This window comes from Xylocopa sonorina, chromosome 3 (genome assembly GCF_050948175.1).
Source record: "Xylocopa sonorina isolate GNS202 chromosome 3, iyXylSono1_principal, whole genome shotgun sequence".
NCBI classification, from domain to species: domain Eukaryota; kingdom Metazoa; phylum Arthropoda; class Insecta; order Hymenoptera; family Apidae; genus Xylocopa; species Xylocopa sonorina.
Window position 1 is genome coordinate 2321621 of NC_135195.1, and position 26639 is coordinate 2348259.

Below are 26639 nucleotides of genomic sequence, written 5' to 3' on the forward strand. Positions count from 1 at the left end.
CGTAAAGCATTTTGTATGCATTTCTCCCGCGATCGTCTGCTATTGCGAGCAATGGGAAACTCGAGGGCCGATAAGTAATCGATCAGGACTCATTCGGTCTCCAAAAACGAAATTAATCGTCTGGACCTATGAACCGGCGATTAGAATTTCTTTTTTTTCGTTCTAGCAATTGCAATTAGATTCTCGCGTTACGTTCTCGTTATTCCTTAGCGAATTTCTCTTCGATATTATTTGCTAAAACGATCGATCTAACAGCATCGAATGAAATAATACAAATTAATGTAGCTTGTAAAAGAACAGCGTTAAAATCATTGAAATTATTCCAGTATTGGATTCGAATATCAGAAAATGAAAATAGGGAAAGTCTCGAGCCTTTTGGTGAACATCCGTCGTTGTACACGAGATTTCACGTTTCAGGGCAGACACGTAACGACTATATAAGCAGTCGTTTCACGTGGTGCATCCGCAATTGCATCGATCGCGGGTGGACGTGCCACCACTCGCTTCAAGCCTAATATACATCGAGTATTAGGTTTACAAAACAGATACCCTATTTCATCGTAGGGTTTCAAGGGGTCGGATCGGTGTGTTTCACAATGTAGAGGGACGTGGGGCTTTTTGGATAGCTCGGAGACGGGATTCTAGGAAAGTCGATAGGGCAGGGAGAGACTGGTTACTCCCTTAATTTGTGCCACTCAGCGATCTGCCTCTGCGGCGAGCTGCACACCTCTCTCCAGTGATTCAATACGGATCCTTGACACTCTGGCCCGCCGAATTCCAGTCGTCCAATCACCTAAAATAGTTTTTTATTACAGCGTGCGCGGTTCATACCAAGTTTCGTATTTATTTCTCCAATTTTTTTCCCTATTTCAATTTATTCCCCACGTTAAAGAGATTAAGATCATATAAACGCGAAATTCGCCGGGAACATTCTGAAAATTGGGGATTCTCGAATTGATTTTCTCGATCGAATTATATTTCGCCGCCCGTTGGCATCACGTGAACCTAAGAAAATAGTGGAAAATCACGCCACGACTTTCAGTCGCCTCACGCTATAGCCGCGAGTAGCCTCGCAGTTACGAGAAGATTGCACCGCGCGATACGTACACGTATCACCTGAACGTATACACATGCATGGCACATAATGGTCTGATCAATCATGTTCATTTTTTGTCGACCAACACTGCCACAGGAACGAAATTGCCAAGTATTCCTAGAATACCTCTTATCTTCACGTTTTGCATATTACGTTTGAACATTTTTTTATTCCACAAAGATTTCTGGCCTTTTCAAATTAAAAAAAAGAGAAAGTCTTTTTCCAATCATTTTCAATTCATTTCCAATGATGTTAAATAATTGAAATAATATTGTGAGTTAAATTAAATATACATTTGGATATACAAATGGAAGACTAACTAGCACCGTTGAAAAAGGGAATTACCAATTGCATTGAATACTAATCAATGTAATAGAGTATTTCACGAAAGGGGGTGTTCGGCGAATTCATGCAAATATGACATTTAGTACTGAAAGAAAGTACAAATATTGGGTTAGCCAAGAAATATTTCCAGTGTTTACACATAGTTATGATTGTTTCAACAGTATTACTATTCTTTTTTCCTTGTGACATTCGATATCAGTTATATGTACTTGATTAAAGTTTAGTCTTTGTATAGAAAAAAAAATGATAGAGAGAAAAATTTCATTTCACTCCACAGAACCGAAAATACTTTCTCGCCAACCCAATAAAAGAAGAGAAAAGAAATGAAAAATCATAAGGTAAAAATCAACGTGGATGGTTGAATTGGCAGTAAACCAGAATCGTCCTGTTCAGTCACGTACCTCGTTTCTTGTCACTCGATCCCAGTCGATCAGCATGAACTCGAGACTGACGTTGTTAAGACCATCAGCGCCGTTCGGCATGTCAAAGATGAAGGACTCGTTGAAGACCGGGCTGAGGGTGCGTTTCTTCACGCGCGTCTTCTTCTTTGCGATGCGCTGATTATTGTACAGCAGATAGATCTTCACGTACGGATCCGCCAGCCCGGTCACGTCCATTTTTGGCAAATTTCGCGCCTTTAGCACAACCACTATCAAACGGCTGCTGATTGGTTGCCAGCAGAGGGACACCAGAAGCTCGCCCCTGCCCTGCGATTGAATCTGTAATCAGACGCGCGCGTTTTGTTCTCCAATGTCCCTTGCCGTACGCTTTTCTCTCCCGATATATTACTGATCATATTTTTAATATCTTCTTTTCATTTATTTCGCTTTACCGATGTCGCAGTTACAAACAGCTTTCAGTTTCTTATTTTTAATGAAGTTTCGTTTCGTTTCCAGCTATCGAATAAAAATAAAATAGAAATAAAAAAGGTATAATAGTTTATATTATATCGAAAGTTCTGCTTGGTGAACAATTAAAGAAGATAATTAATTGAAATACTTGTAAAATATTATTTTCCATCAATGGAAGACGTAGGTTTATTTAAAATAATTTACAATGTTGAATTTAACAGGGTTATTAAATATTATAATGAATACATACACATAAGCATGCTGATTTTTAAGGTGATATAGATAAAATATAACATTATTTCGAACAGTAATTAGTTAATAACCTATTTTACTACATAGTTTTAAAACACTGTTCAATTTGAAGGGTACTGGAAAAATATGATCGAACTTCATTCTGAAATATTTTTCACGCATTTCAATTTATTTTCAGCTTATTCGTACTAACATCGAGACACTATCGCTAACGATCATTTAACGGTGTATTTTATTACACGTGAATAGGCGTATTTAAACTAAGAATAAGTTTATTTCAAAATAATATTGTCTCTAGCGTTATAACGTTATCCTTGGCGAAGTTTATTTCCATCGTCAAAAGATATTTCAAATACATATTCAAAGGACTTTGTCTTATATTCTAGGCTGTTCAAATTTGGCTTCATAACGGAAAAAAAACAACTTTCATCTGAACTATGGAACATCTTACTTAAAATAGTATTTGAAACACGTTTGTTTTTTTTTTAACTGACACTTTTGCTTTACATTGCGATTATCCGGTGCGTGATTGGCCTCTTACCTTAAGACTCCTGGGGCATATTTTTCGACATAATGATATCTCTTGGTTATCAGCATTCTCCAAACCAGGCACGGACGAAAGTGCACACGTCAATTCGCCGATAATATCGTCCCGAGAGTATCTATCAAAGCTGAGTACTATAAAGTGCAGGCTGATTTTCTGTGAACGATAACGAAAGGACGTGTTTCGTAATTTATTCCACCATCGACGATTTCTCTTATTTATATCTTAAATTTGCCTCGCGAATAAAAAAGCCCAGTAAACCGTGTATCCGCTCCGATTCGTTTTAAAGTTTAGTTGACTTATTTATATCTCGAACACGACCGGTCTCGAAATTGATTTAGCGTATTTATATCTCGAACCCGAACTGTCTCAAATTTAATTTCATCTATTTGTCATCCCCCTCGAGGTATTCGAAACGTTCAATTTGTAACGCGAGGAAATTCTAAAACGGTTACATTGAACGATAACGTCGTTGCTAGATTTCACAGTCTTTACGAATTTACTTTTATGTATAATCGAAAATCGTTAAATATATTTTACTTATGATACATGTAAGACATTAATATGTCACTAAATTATTGCTTTGAAAGAAGTGAAATTTCATGCGTTTGTATATATATATTGTATATTGTATATTATGGCAATTATTGATATTATTACGTATTTAATCGACACTGTTCTACGAGCGAATATTTATAATCGACTGAAATTTAATAAAAATGAGATAGACGGCAAGAAAAATCGATTTCAGAATCGATTCGTTACCTGAAGCTGGTCCTTCGATATTCCGAAGAACGTAAAGTCCTCGTCGTAAACAGGATCTCTGGTGTTTCTCAGCACCCTGGTCTTTGCCTGGTGCTGTTTATCGGGCAGCAGTTTCAATTTCACGTATGGATCGCTGGTCGCATTCTGCTCCCTCGCCGGCAACCCCTTGCAGTTCACCACCGTCACACCGAGCGCGTTCTGCTCGTTTACGTATCGCAATTTGAATACCAGCTGTCCGAGGTTGTCTTTGTTGTTCTCCGTTGTATGGGTCTTTTCGCGTTCCGTCTTCTCATTGTTCTCAATTTCCGCCTTGTCCCGTTCATTTTCGATGCTCAGAGTAACCTCGCCGGATGGTGTTTGGGCCGGGGTGCCTGTAGTCAATTATATGCATTCAGTTAACAAGTACTCTGAATTGTTCGATTGTCCCTCTGCTCTTTCCAATCACAAACTTTCGAATAAGTTTAATCTCTGTAATTACTAATCAATTTTTTAATGTTTAAAAAAAGAAGAAAGCGAAGAAAAGTTGATACCTGTACCCTGAGGTGTTCTGGGCTGCGATCCAGGATTCGACGATTGAGATCCGGTCGGGCTGGGCGTCTGTCCACCAGAACCAGGGGGACTCTTGGCGGGTCCTGTCGGACTTGGACTCTTCTTCAGGTAGTGGCTAGTGCTACCAGGACTTTTAACCGCCGTTGGTTTCCTGCGGGGCGGTCTGAACGCCAGGGACTTGTCGGAGTTCAGTTTGGTGTGCTCGCGACGTCTTCGACAAAGCCACCAGGTCATCGCGACGGCGCAAAGTAGGAAAACGGCGCCTATACATAGTGCGACTACGGTTGTCGTCGACACTGAAATTATGCGTATTTTCTTTCAAATCATTCCTTGTCTCTACTTATTAACGAAGGTTTTAGAAGTTCTTCCTCCTCTTCCTTACCACCGTTTGCCACGTAAGGAGAGCCCAAACGAATTAATAAATCGCGTCTACGCATGTTACTATTGGAGTGAAAGCTGATGATAGTTGCCAATATCTAGTTTTTCTAAGTTCAAATGAGATTCTAGGTGTTCATGATGATAAACGAGTGTTTCATATAAAGTTTGAGCTGCTAATCGAATCCATTATGATGTTAAACATGATGTTAAACAAACTCATGATTGAAACTTCACTTAGTTTCTATCGTTCAATTTCACTGCAATTAGTTTGAATACTTTGCAAAAACCTTCGTACATACCTACGCATTCAAGAAGTTACGAATCATAAACAAATCTGTGGTCGCATTTACCACAAACCTGTTCAACTTTCAACCTCGAAACGTTGTTTAAATTAGATCGAACGGTTAATTGTGTAAAAGTGAAGATCGATTACGAGCGTCTTCCGCTACTTAATACCCAACTCCTCGATAGGGTTAGTTTCTCATCGCTGACTAATACCAAACCCTGCGAGCGCTGAATCATCGCGATAACATACGCGCTTCAACGTATCTACTCGAACTTCGAATTCCAATTTTGCGTGAAACAGCGACTCGTATTTCGCCTGTTACGTTCGTCGTGGTAAAATTCCCATAGAAATGGAGTATTGCAGAGGAGTCTCGTACTCCGGTCACGACGCTACGATTAAGTTTATGCCTTGCCGCAAATAGCATTCGCGTCGGGGTTTCCTTCAACGAGTTACCCGAACCGTATAATCAAAAAGTCGATTCGAAAACGTGCCTGCCTCGGCATCGACGCCTGAATCTATACGTTTACGTGTGAATCAATTCGGAGCATCGATACGTCCGAATTTAACGGAAAAAGACCAAGCTGCGAACACATGGTTCCGCGTCTCGCGTTAATCACGGACGCGACCATCGTCCGCTACGTTGTACATGCATCCCCGCGATTAATTTATCGAGCTATCCATCAGGCGCCATGAGAGATACGCGAACAATTCGTCGAGGATGAGTAATTGCAACGAGGTGAACCGCGAGAGACGAAACGTAAACGATCCCCCGACCGATGGAAACACCCAGGGACACGATACGCACAGGATCACGTTATAACAGCTGTGTGTAGTTATCGCCGCCACAATTAGCGCCAAACAATGCCCGTACGGTGAATTAAACTCGATGGGCATAGAAAGATGAAATACGCACGATGGTGCAATCGTCTGAATCGAGAAAAGTGGCTCGGTGGCGGGATCGATATCGGCTGGATCACGAGGGACTCTGTCTGGCGAGGCACGTACGCGAAACGAAAATGAAAAGGGTCGAGGATGTCGAATTAGAGGTGGGCCAGGTGCACTCACCAAAATCGACAGGTCGAATCACAGGTCCGTCTTCCGTCGCTCCTCCGACCATGCTTGGCCACGTTTCTTATTCACCCGTCTATTATGGACGCTTTTATCCGCGTAAGTCACTCGGCCACGACGCACTGAACGAATATTTACGGCGTGCGGACCGTCGGTGGTATTCTGAAGCTACCATCGGGCGAAATGTCCCGATCAATAGTAACGGCGGAGCTTGCGCGGAATACGCGGCTCTGGAAAAGGAGCCAACACGCCGGCGACCAAGACACCGGCGACGGTGACGCCAGGGACAATGCTGTTCCGCGGCTGCAACCCGAAAGAGAGGGGTTCTTCCTGCGGGTAACGAAGGACCCCCGCGTAGCTGACGATGCACACGGCACTCCGGGGAAAAGGTGCATGGGACGCTCGAATCGATGTCGTATCGATTATCGGAGTAGGCCCGCCCTGAACAGTTTACATTCGACTCCGAGGTAGCAATGGAACGATTTATTTTTTCTTTCTTTGATCACGGTGGATGGATCATGGACGAAGACGGATTCGAGGGGTGAAACAAGGAGGACGCGTTACGAGGGGGGAGATTTCTCGATTCTCCGCGTGTCTGGGGATGATCCTGCAATTTCGGAATCCGTGGGCGGTTAAAGTGGCATTTTGTAGTCGGTCGTGTTCTGCGATGGTAAACCAGGCAAGTTTCGGTAACGGGTTGGATACACAGTTTTGTTTAATGATAGATCCAAAATTGTGTTATATCTGTTTGTCTTTCGTTTCCTTTTGTTATTTCATTCTATTATTTTTTTAAGTAGATTTCTTCCTTTTACCCAGACATTTGAATGTTTTCAGTTGTTGGGTTGCATGTAAAATTTTTGTAGGTAAAAAATATTTTTTGTTTTTTAGTTATTGTATACGGAGGTATTATATTTACGTGTCAGCATGTTCCATTTTGGACTTCATCTTCGTTTTTGCAATGTAAAATCAATACACGTAGTATTCAATGATTTTTGTAGAAATAACGGGTAATTCATCTATATTTATATGTGGGCGTGAGCTACAACAAAATGGACTCTTCGGTGCGAAAAATTCATGCTTTTTGTTAATATTTATACAACGCTATTCGTGAGAGCATATAGGAATTTTAAATGTATATAATATATTCAGAAAATATTACATAACAGTATCTTAAACTGAATATTTGCTCATTTTTATACTTATGTTAATCGTATTAGTTATTGTTTTTTATTTATCCTTGACACTGTAAAAACTTTACGAGTGTCAAAACCAAAGAAATAATCAAGATAAAAAGTTATGACTAATCCGCTGTGCCCGAGTTCCAGTTTGAATGATCGATTTACATCATAGGTAACGCGCAGAAGATAATTATACCATGACTCATCTATTACCTCGAACGTCTTAATTATGTGAATAAGACAACATTTCTATGATACCTTTGCATGCTTCAAACACATACACGCGCACATTTATTATATTTTGCTCTTCGAGTCATTTTAATTTTGTAATATATACTGAATTTGTAATTTTTTGGGGTATTTTCAGTTCATTATAATTGCCGAACAACCTTAAGCATTTTTGCAATTCCAATTTTTTTCTCTCGCTGGTAAATTCTTTAAAATTTATTCAATTCAATAATGTTTCGTTTCGTGATGAAAATATTGGCGAGGGTCACGTTCTGCATATCGGTGCTACGTGCGAAATATATTTAAGAAAGTATATTTTATTTTGTATCCTGGAGAGCATAACCCGATAATCTTCGGTGCGAGGATAAATTTCCGTGAAACATGGCGTACACTTTGAATGCATTTTTTAAACGAATTGGACTTAGACAAGTGATAAATAGCTGCTATTTGAAGCTTTTAGTGAAATTGTTATTATACTTTAGCAATAAATTTTCGCAAAAGACTTGTTTAAGGGATATACGATAACGCGTCTACACGCTCAATTCTTAAGTATATTTAATTTGTTAATTTTATCGTAATAGCTTTAACATATACGTATACATTCATCGTTTTATCTTCATTTTACATTGAACTTGGGATTTATTACATTTGACCAGTGATACGAATACTGCTTTTATTTGAAAATACAGGAATACAAGCGAAATTGAACAATTTTTAGAAAACATAATAATAAAAATATTAATATACTTTTTTCTTAATACGTGAACTTATCAATTAAAGTAATATCGATTAGTAAATAATTATTATTCATTTAAATAAGAATTTATCGATATTTTTTCAAATTTATAATCAATTTTATGCGAGGAATAAGTTATGAAATAAAAGAATCGTAATATGAAATGACGCATTAATTTAAGTAACTGTTTAAAACATTTTTTAATAAAGATATCTGTGCAATCATAAACGGGAGGTTGTAATGGAACCTTAGGGAAAGTTTTAACTTATCTAGTAGAATGAGAGTATTAAAGGCAAAGTACATAGAGTGTTACAGAAGTTAATGTTTCAAAGAAGATGAGGTTCAGGCAGAATTGCAATTAAATATTTTATTTACTGTACCTGTTCAAATAAAGTAGTAGTTTCCTTTTTAATGAAACACAAAGAGACAAATGTAATATAAAATCTGTTTACAATACTATATAAATAATTTACAATACATTTGTAAATTATTAATTTCATAATATTTTCTGCTATCGGTAGTACTTAAATTGAACAAAAAGTGGTAGATTTTTCAGATTCAAACAGTACGTACTTAGACCCGCCACGTAAATGAACTTTAGTCAGTACATTAGCAGCTGAAAATTGTACGGATAAATGATAACGGCGGCCATTCGTCGATGCATTTAATTTACTCGGTAAACAAGATGAATCAGACTTCACGTTCGAAGATAAGAATTAAAACCTGTCTTGGTATTATCATCGAACGCCTCTGTCGATTTGCATCATCTCGATCCGTCCTGTTATTTCTCTTCGTATCGTCACATAACGAGAAACGACGCTTGCGCGTTTCCATCGTGCGAGGAAATCGCTGCGATAAGAGAAAACACGATTTACCTGGTCGCGTGCTTAACTTAAGCCACCTATGCTTAACCAATGAGGTCAGACGACGCCGTTACGTCAATGTCGATGGACGATGCGTGCACAAGAAGCTTCAAAAGTGGTGAACATCGTTTTGAAAGTATTATTTGGTTATTTCTTCGCGGCTATACATATAGTGATGATATAATCTTGCATGGTCGCTGGATTCTTACGTCACTGTTGGTGCAATGTAGATATACAGAATGATTCAAAAGTAAACGTGCCTTCTAGGAAAAAGGGGTGGAAATTCGAAAACGTTTGAGAATCAAATAATTCACTATTTTGAAAAGTATCTTACAATTAAAAGTATCTTAAAAATCGGAGAATTAAAATTCATTTACTCGTTTCAAAATTCAAAACTATTTATTTCAGAATCACCAAAGTAATAATTGAAGTCTACAGACCGACTACTTAAGTCATAAATTCACATAAAAATTACTTAAATTTATAAGAATAGTAGAGAAAACATAGCGATACGAATTAAATTGTATGCAAAGATAAACAGAAAGATTTCAAATTCGATTCTACCGTCTTCGTTGCCCCGATAGAAACAGATACAACCTTAATGACTCTGATTACATATTCAGAGCTTAGTGCCGTTCTCCGGTCTACTTTAATCGTAATCTTCTTGTTGGATCTCTCTAATTCTACTATCGCGATTATATATTCACAGTTTAACACAGTTCCCCGTTCTCCTTTAACCACCGTCTCTTTTCTAGGTCTCTCGTTGAGGTAGCACGGTTCTCGGTGCTGTAGAACCGACGCACGCTTGAAACGGGCTGTAACGCCGCTCTACAGCCACCGCGTCAGCTGGTATCTGCGCAGAAGACAAATATCGAGTAGCCCGTAGTAACGTGGGCTCGTAAGCACGATCAGACCGGCTTTTACGAGTGGCTCGATATAGCAACGGTCCGTGTGCTCGATGTTTGGAACGAAAGCGACGGACGAACGAACGAACGCGTGCTGAACTCGTCCGCCTGTCTACTTCGGGACGCAAGTGGAATAATTAATAAAGTACGAGAACAGGGACTGCTCACGAACGATCGAACGTCGAGGTGAAGTGCAGTCGTGCCGCAACGAACATGGGACTGAAAGGTTTCCAGATAGTCTATGACAATCCATGGAGCACCTATTATCCGGGACAAACAGTCAGTGGGAATATCGTTGTGGCATTGGACAGCATGAAAAAGATTCGCGGTATGTTGTATTAAAAGCGGTGAATTCCTGTGGGATGACTCATGCCACGTTATTTTCGGATGGATAACATTCGATAGTGCACGCTAGTTTGACGAAACCCGCAAATCGACAGGTGTTTCTAAATGTTCGATGAGCTGCCCGATCTTCGCGGGGCGTTTTCGAATAGGATGTTTTGTGGGGACGTGGTCGCGTTAGAATGGTGCCGATGAGGGTAGCTACGTGGTCACGATGTGCTACATTCTGTGGTTGTGCAAGGATGTATTTCTGTTAAGAGATTAACTTGTAAAAGGCAGTAAAAATTGTACATTCCATTTTCAAATATATAAGCAATTTATATTCGTTTAGAAAATATTTTAAATATTTTAAATATTTAAAAAAAAGTGATAATACTTCTTAATTGTGGAAAGATGCACTTGAATTGAGATAGATAGATTTCATCTTTAAAAGTGAAACGGTTATGATTGTATATCTCGATACGTGCTCTATTTTGGGTTTCGCTTTGATTTGTAAATGATAGCTGATGCACATCATCGTATTTCTCTTGTCACATTCCTACGAAGAATCTTTTTTTCCTTTGTTACAAGGTGTAGTTTAATAATAGCCACGACCATGCACACCCGCACAGTGGAAACGGACACTGACGGTCAGCCGTGGAACATATTATGTTTTCGTCACGCTGTATTGCCATCGCGATGCAGTATTGTCTACTTACGTTGCTTCTATTCCTATTCCACGTACATTCCTATTCATCTATTTTAGAATTATTTCTACTATTACACGTAAAACGTTATTTGCTATTGCACAATTATTATTCTATCGTAAACAGTACATTTATTTTAGTACTATTATTAGTAGTATGGTCATATCGTAGAATTATTTATTGTTTATTATTACTAGTACTATTATTATTATTATTATTATTATTATTATTATTATTATTATTATTATTATTATTATTATTATTATTATTATTATTACCATTGTTCTTTATTGTCGTAATTATTTTATTTTTATTTTGTAATTGAAACTTTCCTTTGCACAGAATTTTATTTCACGATGCTACCTTTCGTCAGTTTGTATTATTTTTACTGGATCATGGACGTTTCTCTTTTAAGTGTTGCTATTTATATCTGAAATTTATATAGACTCTCATATCAACCATATAAAAATACTCCATGAAATTCTTCTGTCGCGTGGTGCTTGTATTCGTGACATTTATTTGACGTTGATGTACCGTTCTATTAGCATCGGCTTGTTGGCTCGCGTTTAATTTTATACTATTATCTCATTGTTAATGGTAATTTCTAAAATGTGTCAATTCCTGTAGTACGCGGTTTAAGGAACGCAGGACGTCTTTAACGTTTCAAACCGCGAGCTACTTTTTATAATCGTTTCATCGAAACTTTTCATGCGGTAAAATCTTAAAGCGAATTCAATTTTAAAATCAGAACCATTCAACGTGTGCACGTTATACATTTAAAGGCAAATGGAAAAAGGAGAACACCAAGAAAGTGTTCAATGGATTTATTATTTCTGTGGCGTGATATAAACGTGTTATTTAAAATTAAAATGCAAAAAAATTAATTATTAACACACAGCATTGAATATTCCAACATGTGAAAATTTATGAAAATGAATTGATTGGACGTACCAGTTTGTTTCTTACGGAAATATAATTTTAGTTTTCAATTAGAAGCTAGGAACATTTATACATATTAGATATATTATTATACACTCAATGTTAGATTTTTTTTACATGGAACTCAAAAACGTTGTTTTAATATTCATTACCTAAGAATCTAATAATTTTTACAGGCATAAGCGTAAAGGTAAAAGGTGTTGCAAACACATGTTGGACCACAGACAAACAGGACATGGATGAGAGAGGACAATACAGAGATGGAACTCAGACTGTCACAGCTCATGAAGAATATTTCGAGACTAAATATTATCTGGTTGGATCGGCTTCTGGTAAAATTTTAGCTGAAATAATCCGACAATTTTACCACTTTTTATTAAGCAGAAGTAACAAACTTTTTTCTTTCCAGGTGGTGAAATAGAAATACAGAGCGGGGACCATAAATTTCCATTTCAATGTGTTCTACCCACAAATTTACCCAGTAGCTTCGAGTCTGATTTTGGACACGTTCGATACACCGTTAAAGCCACCCTGGACCGACCTTGGAAGTTCGATCAAGAAGTAAAGAGCCCTTTCACAGTCGTCTCGCCCTTTGACCTTAATCAAGAACCGAGAGCTTCGGTACGATTTATTAGCAAATTATTAATTCAATAAAGCCCACTCCATTTCAATCATATTCAGATAAATATTACAAGGGTTATAATATATACAAATTCCAATCCTCGTATAACACAATTAATTTGCTCCTTGATGTATCGAAATTGTGGTTTAAGAGTACCATTTTATAAGAGGGTTGAATGGTAACAAGGACCATTAAAAATAACCCAAATAACTTTTATCTAACAAAATTTGACAAATATTTAATGATAGACAATTAAGGTAACAATTACTGTGTAATTTTAGTAGATACATATTTATAAGTTTATATTTAAAAAATATTATCCTACATATTTATAATATTTTATCAGTGTATTTAATTTTTAGATCAAGATAGAAAATTGTAATCAATTATTGTTAACGTAAATAAACAAAACTATTGTAGGATGTGTGAAATAATTATACATTAATGTATCTTGCAGAATAGAACTTTTAGTATGTAAATATTTGGCAAACATTTCAAAATGTAGGATTAAATCAAAAGTTATTAGTAATGCTTGCTATAAAAATTTATCAAACAATTCGAAGTTAATACAAATTATTCTTCCACGTACATATTTCTGTGTTAGTATACACGCAGTTGTTTTAGTAACATTTTATTAAAAAGAATTTATGTTCTTTTCAGGAAAAAGTTCAAGAGGAAATGAGCAAGACGTTCTGCTGTCTATGTTGTGGAACACCGCCGTTAACCGTTAATTATTCTCTACCAGTGAGAGGATACGTACCAGGTCAATCGATGCCAGTGCACGTGAACGTTGAAAATCTATCCGGAGTTACGGTGGATAGTGTAAAACTCATTCTGTGTAAGGTATACTCGGTTCAGGGATACTACTAGAACACGTCACGCGAAAATGTTTTGAAGATAACAATGAATTGTAAAGTCTAGATCGTGACTTTTCGTGCCACCACACCGACCAGTGACACAAAAACAGAAGAGATAGTCGTGGCTGAAGTTGGAAAAGGACCCGTCGAAGGAGGAGGAACAGCTGATTATGAACAGAGGCTCGATATTCCACCGCTACCGCCGTCGAATCTGACGAATTGCGGAATCATTGATCTGGAATATAATCTTAAAGTCGTGGCCTGTGTTTCGGGATGGTCAGTGCATTCTACGCGTCCACACAAAATGTTTTGTTTTTGAATATTTAATTTTTACACACGCAATGATCTATAACTTCTACATGAAAAGATTTTCTAATTTTTACCTGATATTTAATTGAAAGGATTATTTAGTTTTCAAAATTTTAACTCATTTTTTACTACCATTTTGTGCGAACTCGTTTTACTTTATTAAGGCTGGGAAATTCCCGAATGAATCATTGAACAGTAGCTGCACGAATAGACGCACGTTATAAATAAATTAGTTGTAGATGTGTCATTCACATACGACATTGTGACTCATTCAGCGGTTCTTGACGAGACCCGCAAAGAATACTGATTGAACTACTTAAAGGCTACAATGGGAAATTGGCTGCGTAAAATTGATTGTAATCGCTCTTTGTAAAGGTGCACGTTATAAGGAGGAAGTATGTTAAGCAAGATCATTTTTTATATTATTAGGTATCATCGAAACTTGTCGAGGAACACTGTTATATTCGTGGGTACTGTGCCATTGGTAAATTATCAAACGCCGAGTGCACCGCCGGCTGAAGGATATCCAACAAAAACATCGGAAATTGGATGGACGGCTACAGGGATTCCAGTTTCAAGTCCCGACGGACCACCCCCATCTAATTTATACCCTAATTTACGTAAGAATATTTTTATACCACTTTTCATAATTATTGAAAATTAGCTTCAATTGCATTTAAGAATAATTTTAATTGGTCCGTTTTCATGTGACAAGATATTGTATTTTAACCGCTTGGAGTACGAATTTGATTATCAAATGAATTTGCGTAAAGGTCTACAATTCAACGATGAATTCAGTATAATTCCAAACGGTTGAAATGGCATTGATTTGAAATTATAGCTTTACCTTTGCCATGATTTTAAATATAATTTTTTTAGCACCGCCTTCATATGAAGAAGCAACCAGTGGAGCTAGAAGTCTGTGGGAACGCGGTGAATCTGAGTACGTTTTCGGTATATCGAACCGTTTCGCTCCTAAATACCCTGTTTACAATTTCGGGCCAATTCAGTGAACAACAAATCAAGGCTGTTTGGTGCTTTTTTTTATAGAAGAAGCTTGAAAGTCGTACACGTGTTTTATATGCATAGCCTGCGGAGCACATTTTTTAGGGCCTTTGATTGCAATTAGGTGTTGACCATAACCGAGTACACTATTCAAGCTCATAATCCGAATTATTATGGTTCAAACGTGCCTTGGTTAAATGTGTTGAAGCAATAAAGCGTTGAAAGGATGATTAGCTAAAGAGAACTTCGGGGAATGGGAGGGATGGAAGTCCCTTGGAATGATTTTTAATTAATTTAATTTTTCAGACACACACACACACACACACACATATGTTCCTTTTCGTGAAAAAGTTTTAAATATAATTTAGTAATGTTTTAAAATTTTTATACCTTTAAGTGAAATCAATTGTTACAATCAATCATTGAGATGATAAAATAATATTATACGGTCAATTATGACGCACAATTAGAGAATACTCGGAATGCAAATAATCAAAGTTTAAGATTTGTATAATTATTAAGCGATCAGTTTTGTTTTCTCTTTTTTTAGCGTTGTGTATATTTTTCTACAAAAGTTTTCGTAGGTATGGATACAGTCCAAAGTAATATTAAGTGTTATCGAAATTTAAACACGGGCTTTTATATTCATTTGATATATAATTATATATTGCTGTTAAGAATATTAATACATTATAATAGAAAATACGAAGAGTGATTAAGATATAATATTATCGGATCTGTATTTGTATCTACTTTGTTGTGAATAAAATGTATGTTTTTCATACATTGTTACCTACTCTTTTGCGTTGATGGCAATTACAGTGCAATTATTTATACGTATGTTCATTTCTATAATTATGCAAATACAATCAGTCTCCAATCAATGTAAATAGAACTTCATTATTTCTCGATGTGTAAAATAAAAATACTTGAAAAAACGCTGCTTTGACAGATAAATACTACTAATTGTGTATATCTAACGAGTGTAGGATTTTTAGATGAAATATCGTGTGTCAATCACAAAATCAGAAAGTTACAAAAATTTTCATACTATATCTTGTGTAACAATCAATTTGGGGAGTAATATTCATTTCCTAATTAGTGGATTTGGTTCTGTTAATTTACTAAATGGTATTGATTTTCATTTAAGAAGAACGACAATCATCTAGCGCCTCCTATATCGTTGGATGGATAGCTTCAAGTTAGTATGGATCGATGGTCTTAATTTGTTGCATTTAAACAATCTGATATTATTTGCTTACTATGATAAGCTGTACATTAATAGTAATAATATAAATGAAAGTACAGTTTCACAAAAAAGTTAATTTCTATTCTTAAACAAAGTACACTATACGTGTTATATTTATGAAGGTTTTAAAGTTTGCGCTATTTGCAAAAATCTTGTTTTTTAACTTGTAGAATGACAAAGTAATGTGAAATAATTTTAGACTATAAAAGTAAGTGAACTTTTAAATTAACTTACGTTAAATTATCGTTTCACGAGGCATTCGACTGGAATCGAGCTGCCATCGTTCAATCTTGTCTGTGTAGAAGAGTCTTTACCTACTACGGTTACGGTAGGTACTTTCAAAGGCTCTGATTCTCATATTGCTGCCAAACTAATTTAAACGTACAGTCGTGTTAGACCGATAACAAATAATAATGTTAGACAGAGCTAATCTCCAATTGTCACAGCGAAACAATAACGAACATTTAATGAATAATGTAGAATTCTTTTTATTTGCCAATCAAATTTAACGAGAACATTTTCTTTACTTAACTGGAACCAATTATAAATTTTAAGTAATTAAAATTTACATCCTCGTGTAATGTTAATAATGTAGGGCACGAGTGAATTTGCTTTATACAGGACGCGGTTCAGTTAATTGATCCTTTTGGTTTACCGATCCCTCTATTATGTATGCAATCCTCCACTACTGTGAAACGAGGACCCTCCTTCATAAGATTGACTTACACCGGATACAGGTCTTCCGTTACCCCAGAACACACGGGGATGTTTGAATCTCAAGTACCCTCTATATAGGGTTGACTTAGATGCAACCATTGCGGTGTACGATAATTAATTTTCTCACATCCTCGCCATTAAAATTAAGGGATTTTGAATATACAAAGAGCCATATTCCGAGGCTTTCGGGCTCAGTCACTCTACTTTCTACCCCTTAGCAGAGTCTCAGATTATGAGCGTACAGTAGACTGCTATGGAATTTTAAAATGTTTTATATTTATTATAATTTCAGTTGTGTATAATCTGAATCGTGCTAAAATTTGTTTACTATCCTCCAAGTTCATGCTAAATAGTACTTAATAATAGTAGATTAATGGATAAATCTACGACGATGCTTTTGCCGTTATCGTAACTTCGAGGACCATGGCCTCTCTTTCCCTCTTGATTTAATCCCATAGGAAAATGAATGTCAACTGTGCTAAAAATTAAAACGTGCTGTATCTGATCGTCGTCACGATATTAGTATTCAAGGTGTTCGTCGATTCCGCGTTGATCATACTTTACGGAGAGATTCTTATCGATAACCTCGCCTTATCGTGAAGCGATTCGCCACACACGATAGTTTTTTTATCCATTCCTCGTATCTCGATAGCATGCGACTCGATTTCGTGCTGCCACGTATTTATTGCGGAACGGATCGTATCACCGACGAAACATTAAAACACCCGCCACATGATGTTGCTTCATTTTTCAAGTTTTTTACTTCGATTTAAATCATGGAATAACAAATTCCAAACACGTACAATACTTTCTTCGTTCGATATTATATGGAAATTATCGATTATGTTTGTCAAGATGGAGTTGCCGTTGCTGCAAATGAAAACTTTAGTTCGTACAACTGCAGTTCTTCTTATAAGAATCTGCTATTTTTTGCAATCTTTCCATTTCAAAAATATTTCCGATGATTGTTTTTGCTCATTTTGTGAACCAGTTAGATAATGACTTTGCCGTTAATTTAACTGTTGTGCACTGAAGAATATAGTACAGTAATGAAGAATATACTTTATATGTAAAATACATTTTCACAGCTCTATCCAGTTTTACATTATTTGATTTTAATTTGTATATTAAAACAAGAAAATTGATAAACATTTGAGTCCCAAATTTAAATCGATATCGAATCGTAAACCGTTCAGACATAAAACCCTTTGATGACGAGTATATTACGCTAAGGGTAGTTTCGATGATGTTGCGGACGAGTCGAATATCGACATATCGCGGTCACAGAAGTAACCATCGCGTTTTAATTATATCGTCTTTTAGCTATATTCTTCCTGTACGTATTCCAACGCTATATATATGGATTAGTCGTTAGTTGGACAAATGAGACGCTAAATGTCAACCAATTTTAGTGTGTCCCCGAGCAATGGTCTATTATTGTATCCGTGGTAACGTAGCCGCTAATTAAAACAACGTGGGTTCTATAACTGGACGTGCAGTTCTGTCCAGCATGACTCGCCGATGTTCTAATTCAGCTGGCTGCATTGTCTGGAATTTATAGAAGCTCGATAGGGTGGACGTATCGTCACAATTCCACGCTCGATATCCGCGACTCTGCGGCAACAAATTTTCAATCCAGAGTAATAATTACCCTTGATACTTGATAGCAATTATTACCACATGCCGCCTCGCATCGCGGTATTACTTATTATTCAGGCGTTTACACGCTTACGTATACGCCAAGGTTGTTAAATAATGATAGTGCCGGGGAATTACTATTGCAATTTAGATTCTTCAAATTGATTTAAACACGAGCTACGTAATGCTTTAAGAACAGTAGGGTTGTTTTATTTTTAGTGAATAAAAATGATGATGTGCCATTGTCGATTTTATGTCGATTATCTGGCGGAATCTGAATTTATTCATTTTCTTTCTTACTTCCCGAGTAAAGGTTGAAATACAATTTGTTAACTTTGCATTTTACAAAAATAAAATTGTTTTATGATTGTATGTATAGTAATAATTGTGCATTAAAATTTTCTAGTATATTAACGGACGTGTAATTAAAAGGTTTGCGTATATGTGTATTTGAGTTAAAAAATACATTTTGTATATTTGACTAAAACGATTCACGGTCGATTTAAAGATAAGCATGGAAGAATATAAACATTAAAACTGGGCTAAGTAAGTGAGTTAAGTGGTCACCTAAGGTTGATCGATCATGTGGAAGTACTACTGGTACGGTTTTACGTCCTTGAAAGTAGGAAATGAAATATTCGTAGGCTGTGGCCTAACTTTTGTACGGATGTTCAACTGGCAAGGATAGTCTGCACTCGATGAGGGTAGGTCGCGTTTGCTGCTGAAGAAATTTTCGTCATGAAGTCGTCATCAAAAGCACTGTTTCTATAGCCCCTGGAAGTACCATTACGCGTGATACACGTGTCTCACATCGTAATCTGCACGAGATTCGAACAATTTCAAGTCTACAGATATTTAGATTTTGAAACTTGCTCATATTTCTACTACAATTTCTCCATGCTATAAGTTTAACATAGAGATGAAGAAATTAATATTTCCATCTTGTTTGTGTACTCGTTTAGGTACGTAACTTAGTTTCGTACTATTTTGAAGTTATTTGCAGCATGAGCGGTATGAGAGGAAAGTTTGCAATCTAAATTGAAAAAGTATGAAGTGATGAATACGCGTCCTGTGGAAAGTTTGCGTGAACTAATCAAAGCATAGTCTTGAACTAATTAAACCAAAATTAATTATTTTTATGCGATTACGACTTTATAAATATCTATTTTTATCAAGCATTTGTTCGATAGAAAAAATATTTTTATGAAATAAAATTTTTAAATGTATTTTTACAAGAATATAATTGCTTTTTCATGTATTTGAATGTACACAGTTACATCTTCAATACTTGAAAAGTTCTAATGTATTAAATCATTTTTGTTCAGGTTGAACCGAATGGCACAAAAGTTTCAACAAACAATGCTAAATTAATCGTTTGAAAGAACGTGTAAAATATATTGCACTCTTTTGTTTCAGTCTCTCAAATTATACAAGTACACGATTCTTCGATTATCTTGAATGGTGTATTTTTCCTGTTATTTAATTAAAGCAGTCGTTCAAACAATTTGTTCGAAGTCAACTGGCGTGAAGAAGCTTTCATGAAATGCACTTTTCTTTCTTTAGCCCCTTTCAATACGTCCATTTGTGTTTTATTTTCGATTCATTCTATTTGGTTCTGTTACACTTTGATAATTCAGAGGGTTACACCGAACGTACATATGGCGCTAGAATGAATCTTTGTTAGGTGGGCGTGAAATGTTACGCGCCTTGGGGCGCGTTATGGAATAAAAGTTTCCCTTCTGAGATCAGTGAGGTCATGCAGGTGGTGAGCAAGTGTGGCGTCTGTGTCTTTGGTTCACGCGGTCGACGATCGATGATTTAAAACGTATTGGTATGTATGACCGATCTAATAACACGGTTACAATTAAATGAAACTTTTTGTTCGTCAATAAAACGATATTTTAATCAACGTGAAATTGCAATCGACGTGGTACGGATGAAACGGAGTAAATTTCATCAAGATGCACGTATGGCGAATGCAATTAAAATCTGTTTATATAAATGGACACGATTCAGGAAGGAGCTATCAGTGATTGAAATATTATGTTTAGTATTATAGCGTGTTCGGGTATTGTATACCTGACGAATATCGATTTTTATAATTAGTTTTCAGCGTTATGATCCAAATAGTAGAAATGAGACAAGGTGGTTTATATGTAGGTAATAGTGTTTTATAAAAAAACAACGTAACATCATTGGAAAAAACAGGAATGCAGTGTTTGTGCGGTGAAATGTTTTAGTTTAGTCTATTCTGATAGAAAGGAATATTATTCGATTAGATTAAATTATAATGTGTTAAACATTTCCTCCATTATTGTCGTAAATGCTGCCGATTTCGGTTTAACTAGTTTCCGTTGAATATTCTAAAACAATCTATTTGTTATATCTGTAATAATTCGAAGAAGTCAACACGTGGGTGCAGGTATTAATACCTATAACAGTGTTTCCCAAATTTTTCGCATCGCGGAACACTTTCCAAGCTCTAAAATTTTTCAGGAACACCAGAGTAAACTTCGGTTTTTAGTTATAATTCCCTTTAAGAGTTGTTTTAAATTGCGGAAAACATATAACAGCAAAAAATGTATCGTTCTACTCTAACTTCAATTTCATTATCTTTTCGCGGAATACTACGTACGATATATTTCAATTATAATAATAACACTAACATTGGGTAATAAATGAATATTATCAAAAACATTTGAATAATATAAAAAGAAGAAGATAGTCGCTCTTATAATTTTCTTCAAATCGCGAGAAAATATGAGATATACTCGCGTTTGCCGGAATGAATTAATAACCAGTATCATTATCCGCTTGTTTTACTATCTCAAACATTGCTAGGTAAATGCGCGATCGTGCTTTTATTTCGTGAAGCGGAGAGAGAAGAATTTGAGACATTTAGGAATGACCCAGGTCTTGTTTACGAACGGCCTGGTAAGATTCTAAGCGTCGCAGTTGGCGCGCCTGCCTAATGAGCCGAGGGGTACGGATGCGCGGTAGCGTGTGCGCGTTGTGTAGAGGCGCGCGTGTATGCCTCTTGTCAGAGCTGTCCGTCCGTAACGTCGCAGGACGAGTTGTCTCCGTAGAAAAGCCGCTTATGGTGGTAGTGGTAGCTCGCGGAAGTCCACGCGAGAGGGACCACTTTTTCCTCGGTCGTTCCACGGCTTTTCGCGCACAATCGATAGCCGAAACGTGCGTCTATCACGCGTCGCAACGTATACACGTGCCACGCGAATCGCATCGCTGGTACACGTGCCTGTCATCGTTGACAGGTGCACATCCTTCGATGGTGTTCCCCCCGTTTCCGTTTTAATTCGGTGCGAACGGATTGTTGTGAATGACGAACAGTCACCGGTTAGCAAGCGCACGAATCGATGCGGGCAGGATATCACGAGGAATGGTCGATCCTGCGAACGCATCTACGAACCCGCCGATGTGATATGTGAACTGGATAACGCACGTTTCCCTGGGTCATCTTGGTCCTGGTCCACGTCTCGTCCTTGTGAGCTGCTCTTCTTACAGGTATGTGATACATTTTCGTCGTGACATACGTGCGATTCTCGTTGTTTGGTCAAATTTATCCTGCGAGTCTCGCGAAAAGTATTTCTGTATCATTACTTCGATAATTCGGAGAAAATCACAGTGTTACTCGCAGGTCCCTTTTTTTATTGATTGTATGACAATGCGAGACGATAGGTTGAACGCACAGGACGATTATAGGTTATTAGATTTTGGCGGGGTTAACGATGATTCTGTTGAAAACAGTTTTATGAAACTAATACGAGTCTGGGGAATTAAGTAGTGCGTTAAGAAGTAAATAAATAGTTCATGTGTTGTACGATGATATTTCTATTCAATGCTTTGAATATTTTTAGTGTGTAGGTACTCGAACGATAAAACTACTCGAGAACGTGATACTCTAATCGATTGTTTTTTATTTTATAAAACCAATCTGTTCCATCTAAGCATTGTTATCGGTCGATAAGAAATAAAGTGACATTTTTATTTGTTAAATGTTGAGAACCTGTGTGGAATATAAGAATTATATTTATCATAAGATATTAAAAATAAAATAACTGTATTATTATCGTATGTTTGTTCATGGTCACGTTTAACCTATGTTTACTTGACTTCTCTTTGTTTAAAGTAACTCAGGAAAGGATCATCTTGCGTTTCACATATTTCTCTGTGTATATCGTCTATTTACGACGATATCCTCTTTGAAAAGTACTTGTCGATCTCGAAGAATTAGCTTCGGATTCAAAGTTATAATAAAAAATTGATTCTGCAGCATGTTCTCGGTGATTTACCCCGCAGAGTCGATACCTTACGGGGGTGAGTAACCTGTAAGCTTGCGTTTCGTGAGTAATCGGGGTCGAAGTTTAAAGTACGTGCTTTCGTTACGTGCTTCCGAGAAAATTGTGGCATTCCATTATGTTAATAGTGAGTGGGAACGGATGATATAATCAAGGAATTAAAACACGCGTCAAGTGATAGGATCGGCAGCCTCACCCTCTATACACGCGTTATACTCCTACGTATCTTTTTTCTTTTTTCCTTCAAATCTTGTTCTGTCTGTTGGTAAACTGAAAAAGACGAATGCTTCGAGCAGAGTGAGGGAAAGTACAACATAAATGTACGTCACAACGAACGACAGAATGCTTTCTGTGTTTTTCATTTGAATTTGTTGCTGCGGTGTGTACGGTAGGTCCTTTCTTAACACGAAAACTCGTATGGTGTAATGTAGGTCATGTTATATTATGCATACTGTAAACTCGTACAAAACTAGTATAGAGAGATTTCTTTCTTTAAGTAAGCAGGAAAGGATCTTGTGTTGGAGATGGGGAATAATTTACAGGATCCTGTTATTACTGCACTGTAGTTTTATCTAAGCATTAATACTTTCTTTTATTAAGTGTTGCGTCAGTTTGATTAGTAGAAATTAAATGATTCTTATAATTTTCTCTAAAATAATAATTTCGTCCCAAGTTAGTATATGTATATGCCGTAATGGCAGTGTAAATAAATATAGAATTAAAATAAAAGAAATTTTTAATCAAACAGCAGTCGAATGATGGTATGAATTGTCTTAAAAAACTACAATTCTCCAGACTTGCTCGATTCGAAGAGCAGACAATTTATTTATACTTTAAACGTAAAAGAAAATACAAGAATGAATTAATTGTTCAAGTGAAATGAAGTAAATTAAAATGTATTCGTAGTGAACCGTATCATTATCGTAAATATTGTCCCATGAAATATGTATATACACCCATGAAATAGGGCTGACGTTAATTAACTTCCATCAAAATTGTATTACACTTTTGAAGCTTACATATTGTTATTTCGAGCAGTACGCAGGTATGCATATATGTATACTCATTATTAGAAAATCAATTTACGTTAGGTATTCAGATGCGAACGCCCAACAACACGAGATTCGCGTGTAGGTCACGATGTTTTCGTAAATTCGTAAATAGCTCAAAAGGTACTCGTAGGGATGGTAGCGGCTTGTTTGGATTTACTCTTTTCTCACTGCCATCCGGTCGAGATTCACTTATTATAACAACGATGGAAATAAATAGACGAGTGTTTCGTGGTTACACGCAGCTTGTTTCTCCTGTCTCATTGTTACGAACATCGCGAATGAAGCTTATTTTCTGGGGAATGGGATAACGTTGAAACGAGTGCTTTCATTCGTCTGAAGTGATACGAAATTGGTTTACTACTCGAATGTTTAGATTAAGTACGCAAGGATTTGAGTATTTCAGATTTTCCAGCATAATTATAATACTTGTTCGTTCCGATAATTTCGCCTGGGAAACATTACAGGGTATTTCGTGAAGGTGTGTAAGCGTGTCGTTTATTTTCAGAAGCTTTGCAAATCCTTTGTCTTTGTATTAATTTCTGGATATATTTTCTTCATTGATGCGAAATAGTAATCCCATATTGTTGCACGATAATGATGATATATCTGATTTGCAGCAAAACAGGTATAAAATATATAATAAATACTTTAATATATTTATATTTTCCTCGTTATCATCTAGAAATGTTGCGTCGACTTTTGAGTTAATTTACTTTATATTTCACATTGATGGATGGATGCATATTATTTAAGCAATTACTTAGGGAATTTTATAAAGATAAATTTGATCTCGGCAGAAGTTGACAGTAATACGGTATCAAGTTCCCATCTGATCGTTCTTGGCCAGAGTTCACGTTTTCGTAAACTTTCCAAGCTCGTGTGTTGGTGAAATGTAGAGGAAAACGCACGCGACTACCTGTTATAGTTGAATAACTTTACCACGATTTAATGCTAACGTTTCAGCTATTTCGTTTTAACCTGAGAAGATATCGATCCATTTGAAATTATTTAATAACGCATTACGTGCGTCTTACTGATTGCCTCTGAGTAATTTGCTTAATTATGTATTGATTCATACTTATGATTCCTCATTTGGGTAGTGCATGCAACCTTTAACTAGTACTATTCCGACCTGTATGTGTAATATTTGCATATTTGAATCTAAAATTCATCTCACAGAATTTACTAGAACGTTATGAAATTTGTAATTCTGTATAATATCTACTATGCGTTAAAAGTTTCAAAAGTTTATTCGAATGAAAGGAATGATAGAAAAGGGTCTCAAACATGGTATGACAATACTGGATAGGATTGTGAAGGAAGGGAAAGAGTTTATACAAAAGGGATTATTATTCGATTGAAGTCAGTTCAACAAGCTTTCCTATTTTCTTTCATATTTTAAACACATTAAAAATGGTAATTATTATTTCTCTATCTTGTATGTTCATTTTACATTTATATTTATAGATAGTTTAATTCAATTGAAAATTTGACCAAAATTGTCATATTTATAAGAAAGTGACGAATATGTCAATGTTATGTTAATTGATACAATATGATAGATACAACGCTTTTCCCTTTCATCCTTTGCTTCAATCAACTCCATGTTTACTTTAAATATAAACTGGCGGTTTTTTGATGGATATGAAATAAGTACATTATTTTTGGTGTTTGTCTAAGAATAATAGACATAATCGTACATAACATTAAATTGGTCAACACGATGCCTACAGTTGAAAATTAGGTCGAATAAATTACCCTATTGCACGGATGATATTTAGGTCGTTAGGTTGGGGACACGGTGTCACACCTAATCGTATATTATTTTAAATTTTATTGCTGCGAAGGGAATACTCTCTTCGCCACCGTTCTCAGGATAAAAAAGTTACACGTGCTGTACATGCCCCTTTTTTTCTCACAAAGGGGACACCTCACAAACTGTTAATACGAAATATTAAAATTTAATTAGCAGAAACGAAGTACGAATGTACCAAAAAGTTGAAACGTCCATCTTTTTAATGCGTATTCTCTGTATTTTCTGGTTCTAATCAGCTATCTTATTTCACTTTCCTTTTTTGGCTACGTTGCTTCTTTTTCTTATCGCTAATAAAATTTTTATATTTGCAAAAAGCACGAGGAGAAAATGTACGTTTATTGGGAATGTTTTCAAGAGAATCACGTATCTCGCAGTGCTGGTAATATTTCACTGTATAATAAAAAGTTTAATTCTGATGATACCTAATATCAGCCTCTCGCGTTCAACTCGTAATTGGTTCCATCATTCATAATAATTATAACAGCTCTTTACTGGCCTGATATAAAACAGGATACATTTACTCATTTAATTACACGAAATGAAATATAGAAAGAGAAATGTTTGTGCAGAATTTATAGAGACAACACAAACTTTTTTTATAACGAATGTTATATCAGATTATATTTTGCGAAAAATGTTTACATTATTATTTATACCTTTATTTAGATTGACCAACATTTGTCTCGTTATGTATATTGATTTTGCATAATATGTAGTTACCCACGAAATTTAATATCGAGGTCCATTCTCCCTCAGAATGGAGGATGAGCTGAACTCACGATTAAGCGTGACTTATAAAGGCTGCCTTTTAAAGGAGAGAGATTCGCGCTGAATTAAAATGATGACATGAAAAGAGCACGTGCAGCGCAAACGATAGAACCATCCAACTCTGCGTACCGTCGCAATTACACTATTAGAAAAGTTTTTCATTCGATTAACATAATTGCTTCGATATTGAAGTTTCTGCTAGTTTGTCGGTGACTAGAGGATATTCTTATAGCGATTTCGTATTGGCGAGAGTTTAATAAATGTTTTTATATTATTCCA

The 26639-nt window shown here is 36.2% G+C and overlaps 3 protein-coding genes across 4 annotated transcripts in view; 1 reads left to right on the forward strand and 2 right to left on the reverse strand.

The window, feature by feature from the left end:
• The window catches only part of LOC143422490 (regulator of microtubule dynamics protein 1), a 297728-nt gene that overhangs the window by 43669 nt on the left and 227420 nt on the right, over nt 1-26639 (reverse strand). The window lies entirely within an intron of this gene.
• Syt4 (Synaptotagmin 4) lies at nt 395-6427 on the reverse strand. Of its 2 annotated transcripts, none has more exons than XM_076893163.1 (6): nt 6132-6427; nt 4384-4698; nt 3854-4224; nt 3086-3244; nt 1843-2160; nt 395-793 (listed from the first exon to the last, which is right to left on the reverse strand). In XM_076893163.1, the coding sequence occupies exons 1-6, from the start codon at nt 6181-6183 to the stop codon at nt 674-676; spliced, it is 1335 nt and encodes a 444-aa protein (XP_076749278.1). In that variant the 5' UTR covers nt 6184-6427; the 3' UTR covers nt 395-673. The 2 variants fall into 2 exon arrangements, with proteins under 2 accessions (XP_076749278.1, XP_076749279.1); XM_076893164.1 differs by having other exon boundaries at nt 4390-4698; nt 6132-6424.
• Nucleotides 9939-15588, forward strand: LOC143422489 (arrestin domain-containing protein 17). Its single transcript, XM_076893170.1, has 7 exons — nt 9939-10372; nt 12188-12343; nt 12421-12632; nt 13294-13476; nt 13555-13766; nt 14229-14419; nt 14679-15588. The coding sequence occupies exons 1-7, from the start codon at nt 10258-10260 to the stop codon at nt 14810-14812; spliced, it is 1203 nt and encodes a 400-aa protein (XP_076749285.1). The 5' UTR covers nt 9939-10257; the 3' UTR covers nt 14813-15588.

What these genes read in the sequence shown, in the direction of transcription:
- Syt4 (XM_076893163.1), bottom strand. Translation starts at nt 6,183, where the DNA reads ATGGTCGGAGGAGCGACGGAAGACGGACCTGTGATTCGACCTGTCGAT. An exon ending in CAGAACACCTCAGGGTACAG is followed by an intron (nt 4,225 to 4,383) that starts GTATCAACTTTT and finishes AATTGACTACAG; the next exon opens with GCACCCCGGCCCAAACACCA. An exon ending in ATCGAGTGACAAGAAACGAG is followed by an intron (nt 794 to 1,842) that starts GTACGTGACTGA and finishes AAACTATTTTAG; the next exon opens with GTGATTGGACGACTGGAATT.
- LOC143422489 (XM_076893170.1), top strand. Translation starts at nt 10,258, where the DNA reads ATGGGACTGAAAGGTTTCCAGATAGTCTATGACAATCCATGGAGCACC. An exon ending in TAAAACTCATTCTGTGTAAG is followed by an intron (nt 13,477 to 13,554) that starts GTATACTCGGTT and finishes TGTAAAGTCTAG; the next exon opens with ATCGTGACTTTTCGTGCCAC. An exon ending in GTGGCCTGTGTTTCGGGATG is followed by an intron (nt 13,767 to 14,228) that starts GTCAGTGCATTC and finishes TTATATTATTAG; the next exon opens with GTATCATCGAAACTTGTCGA.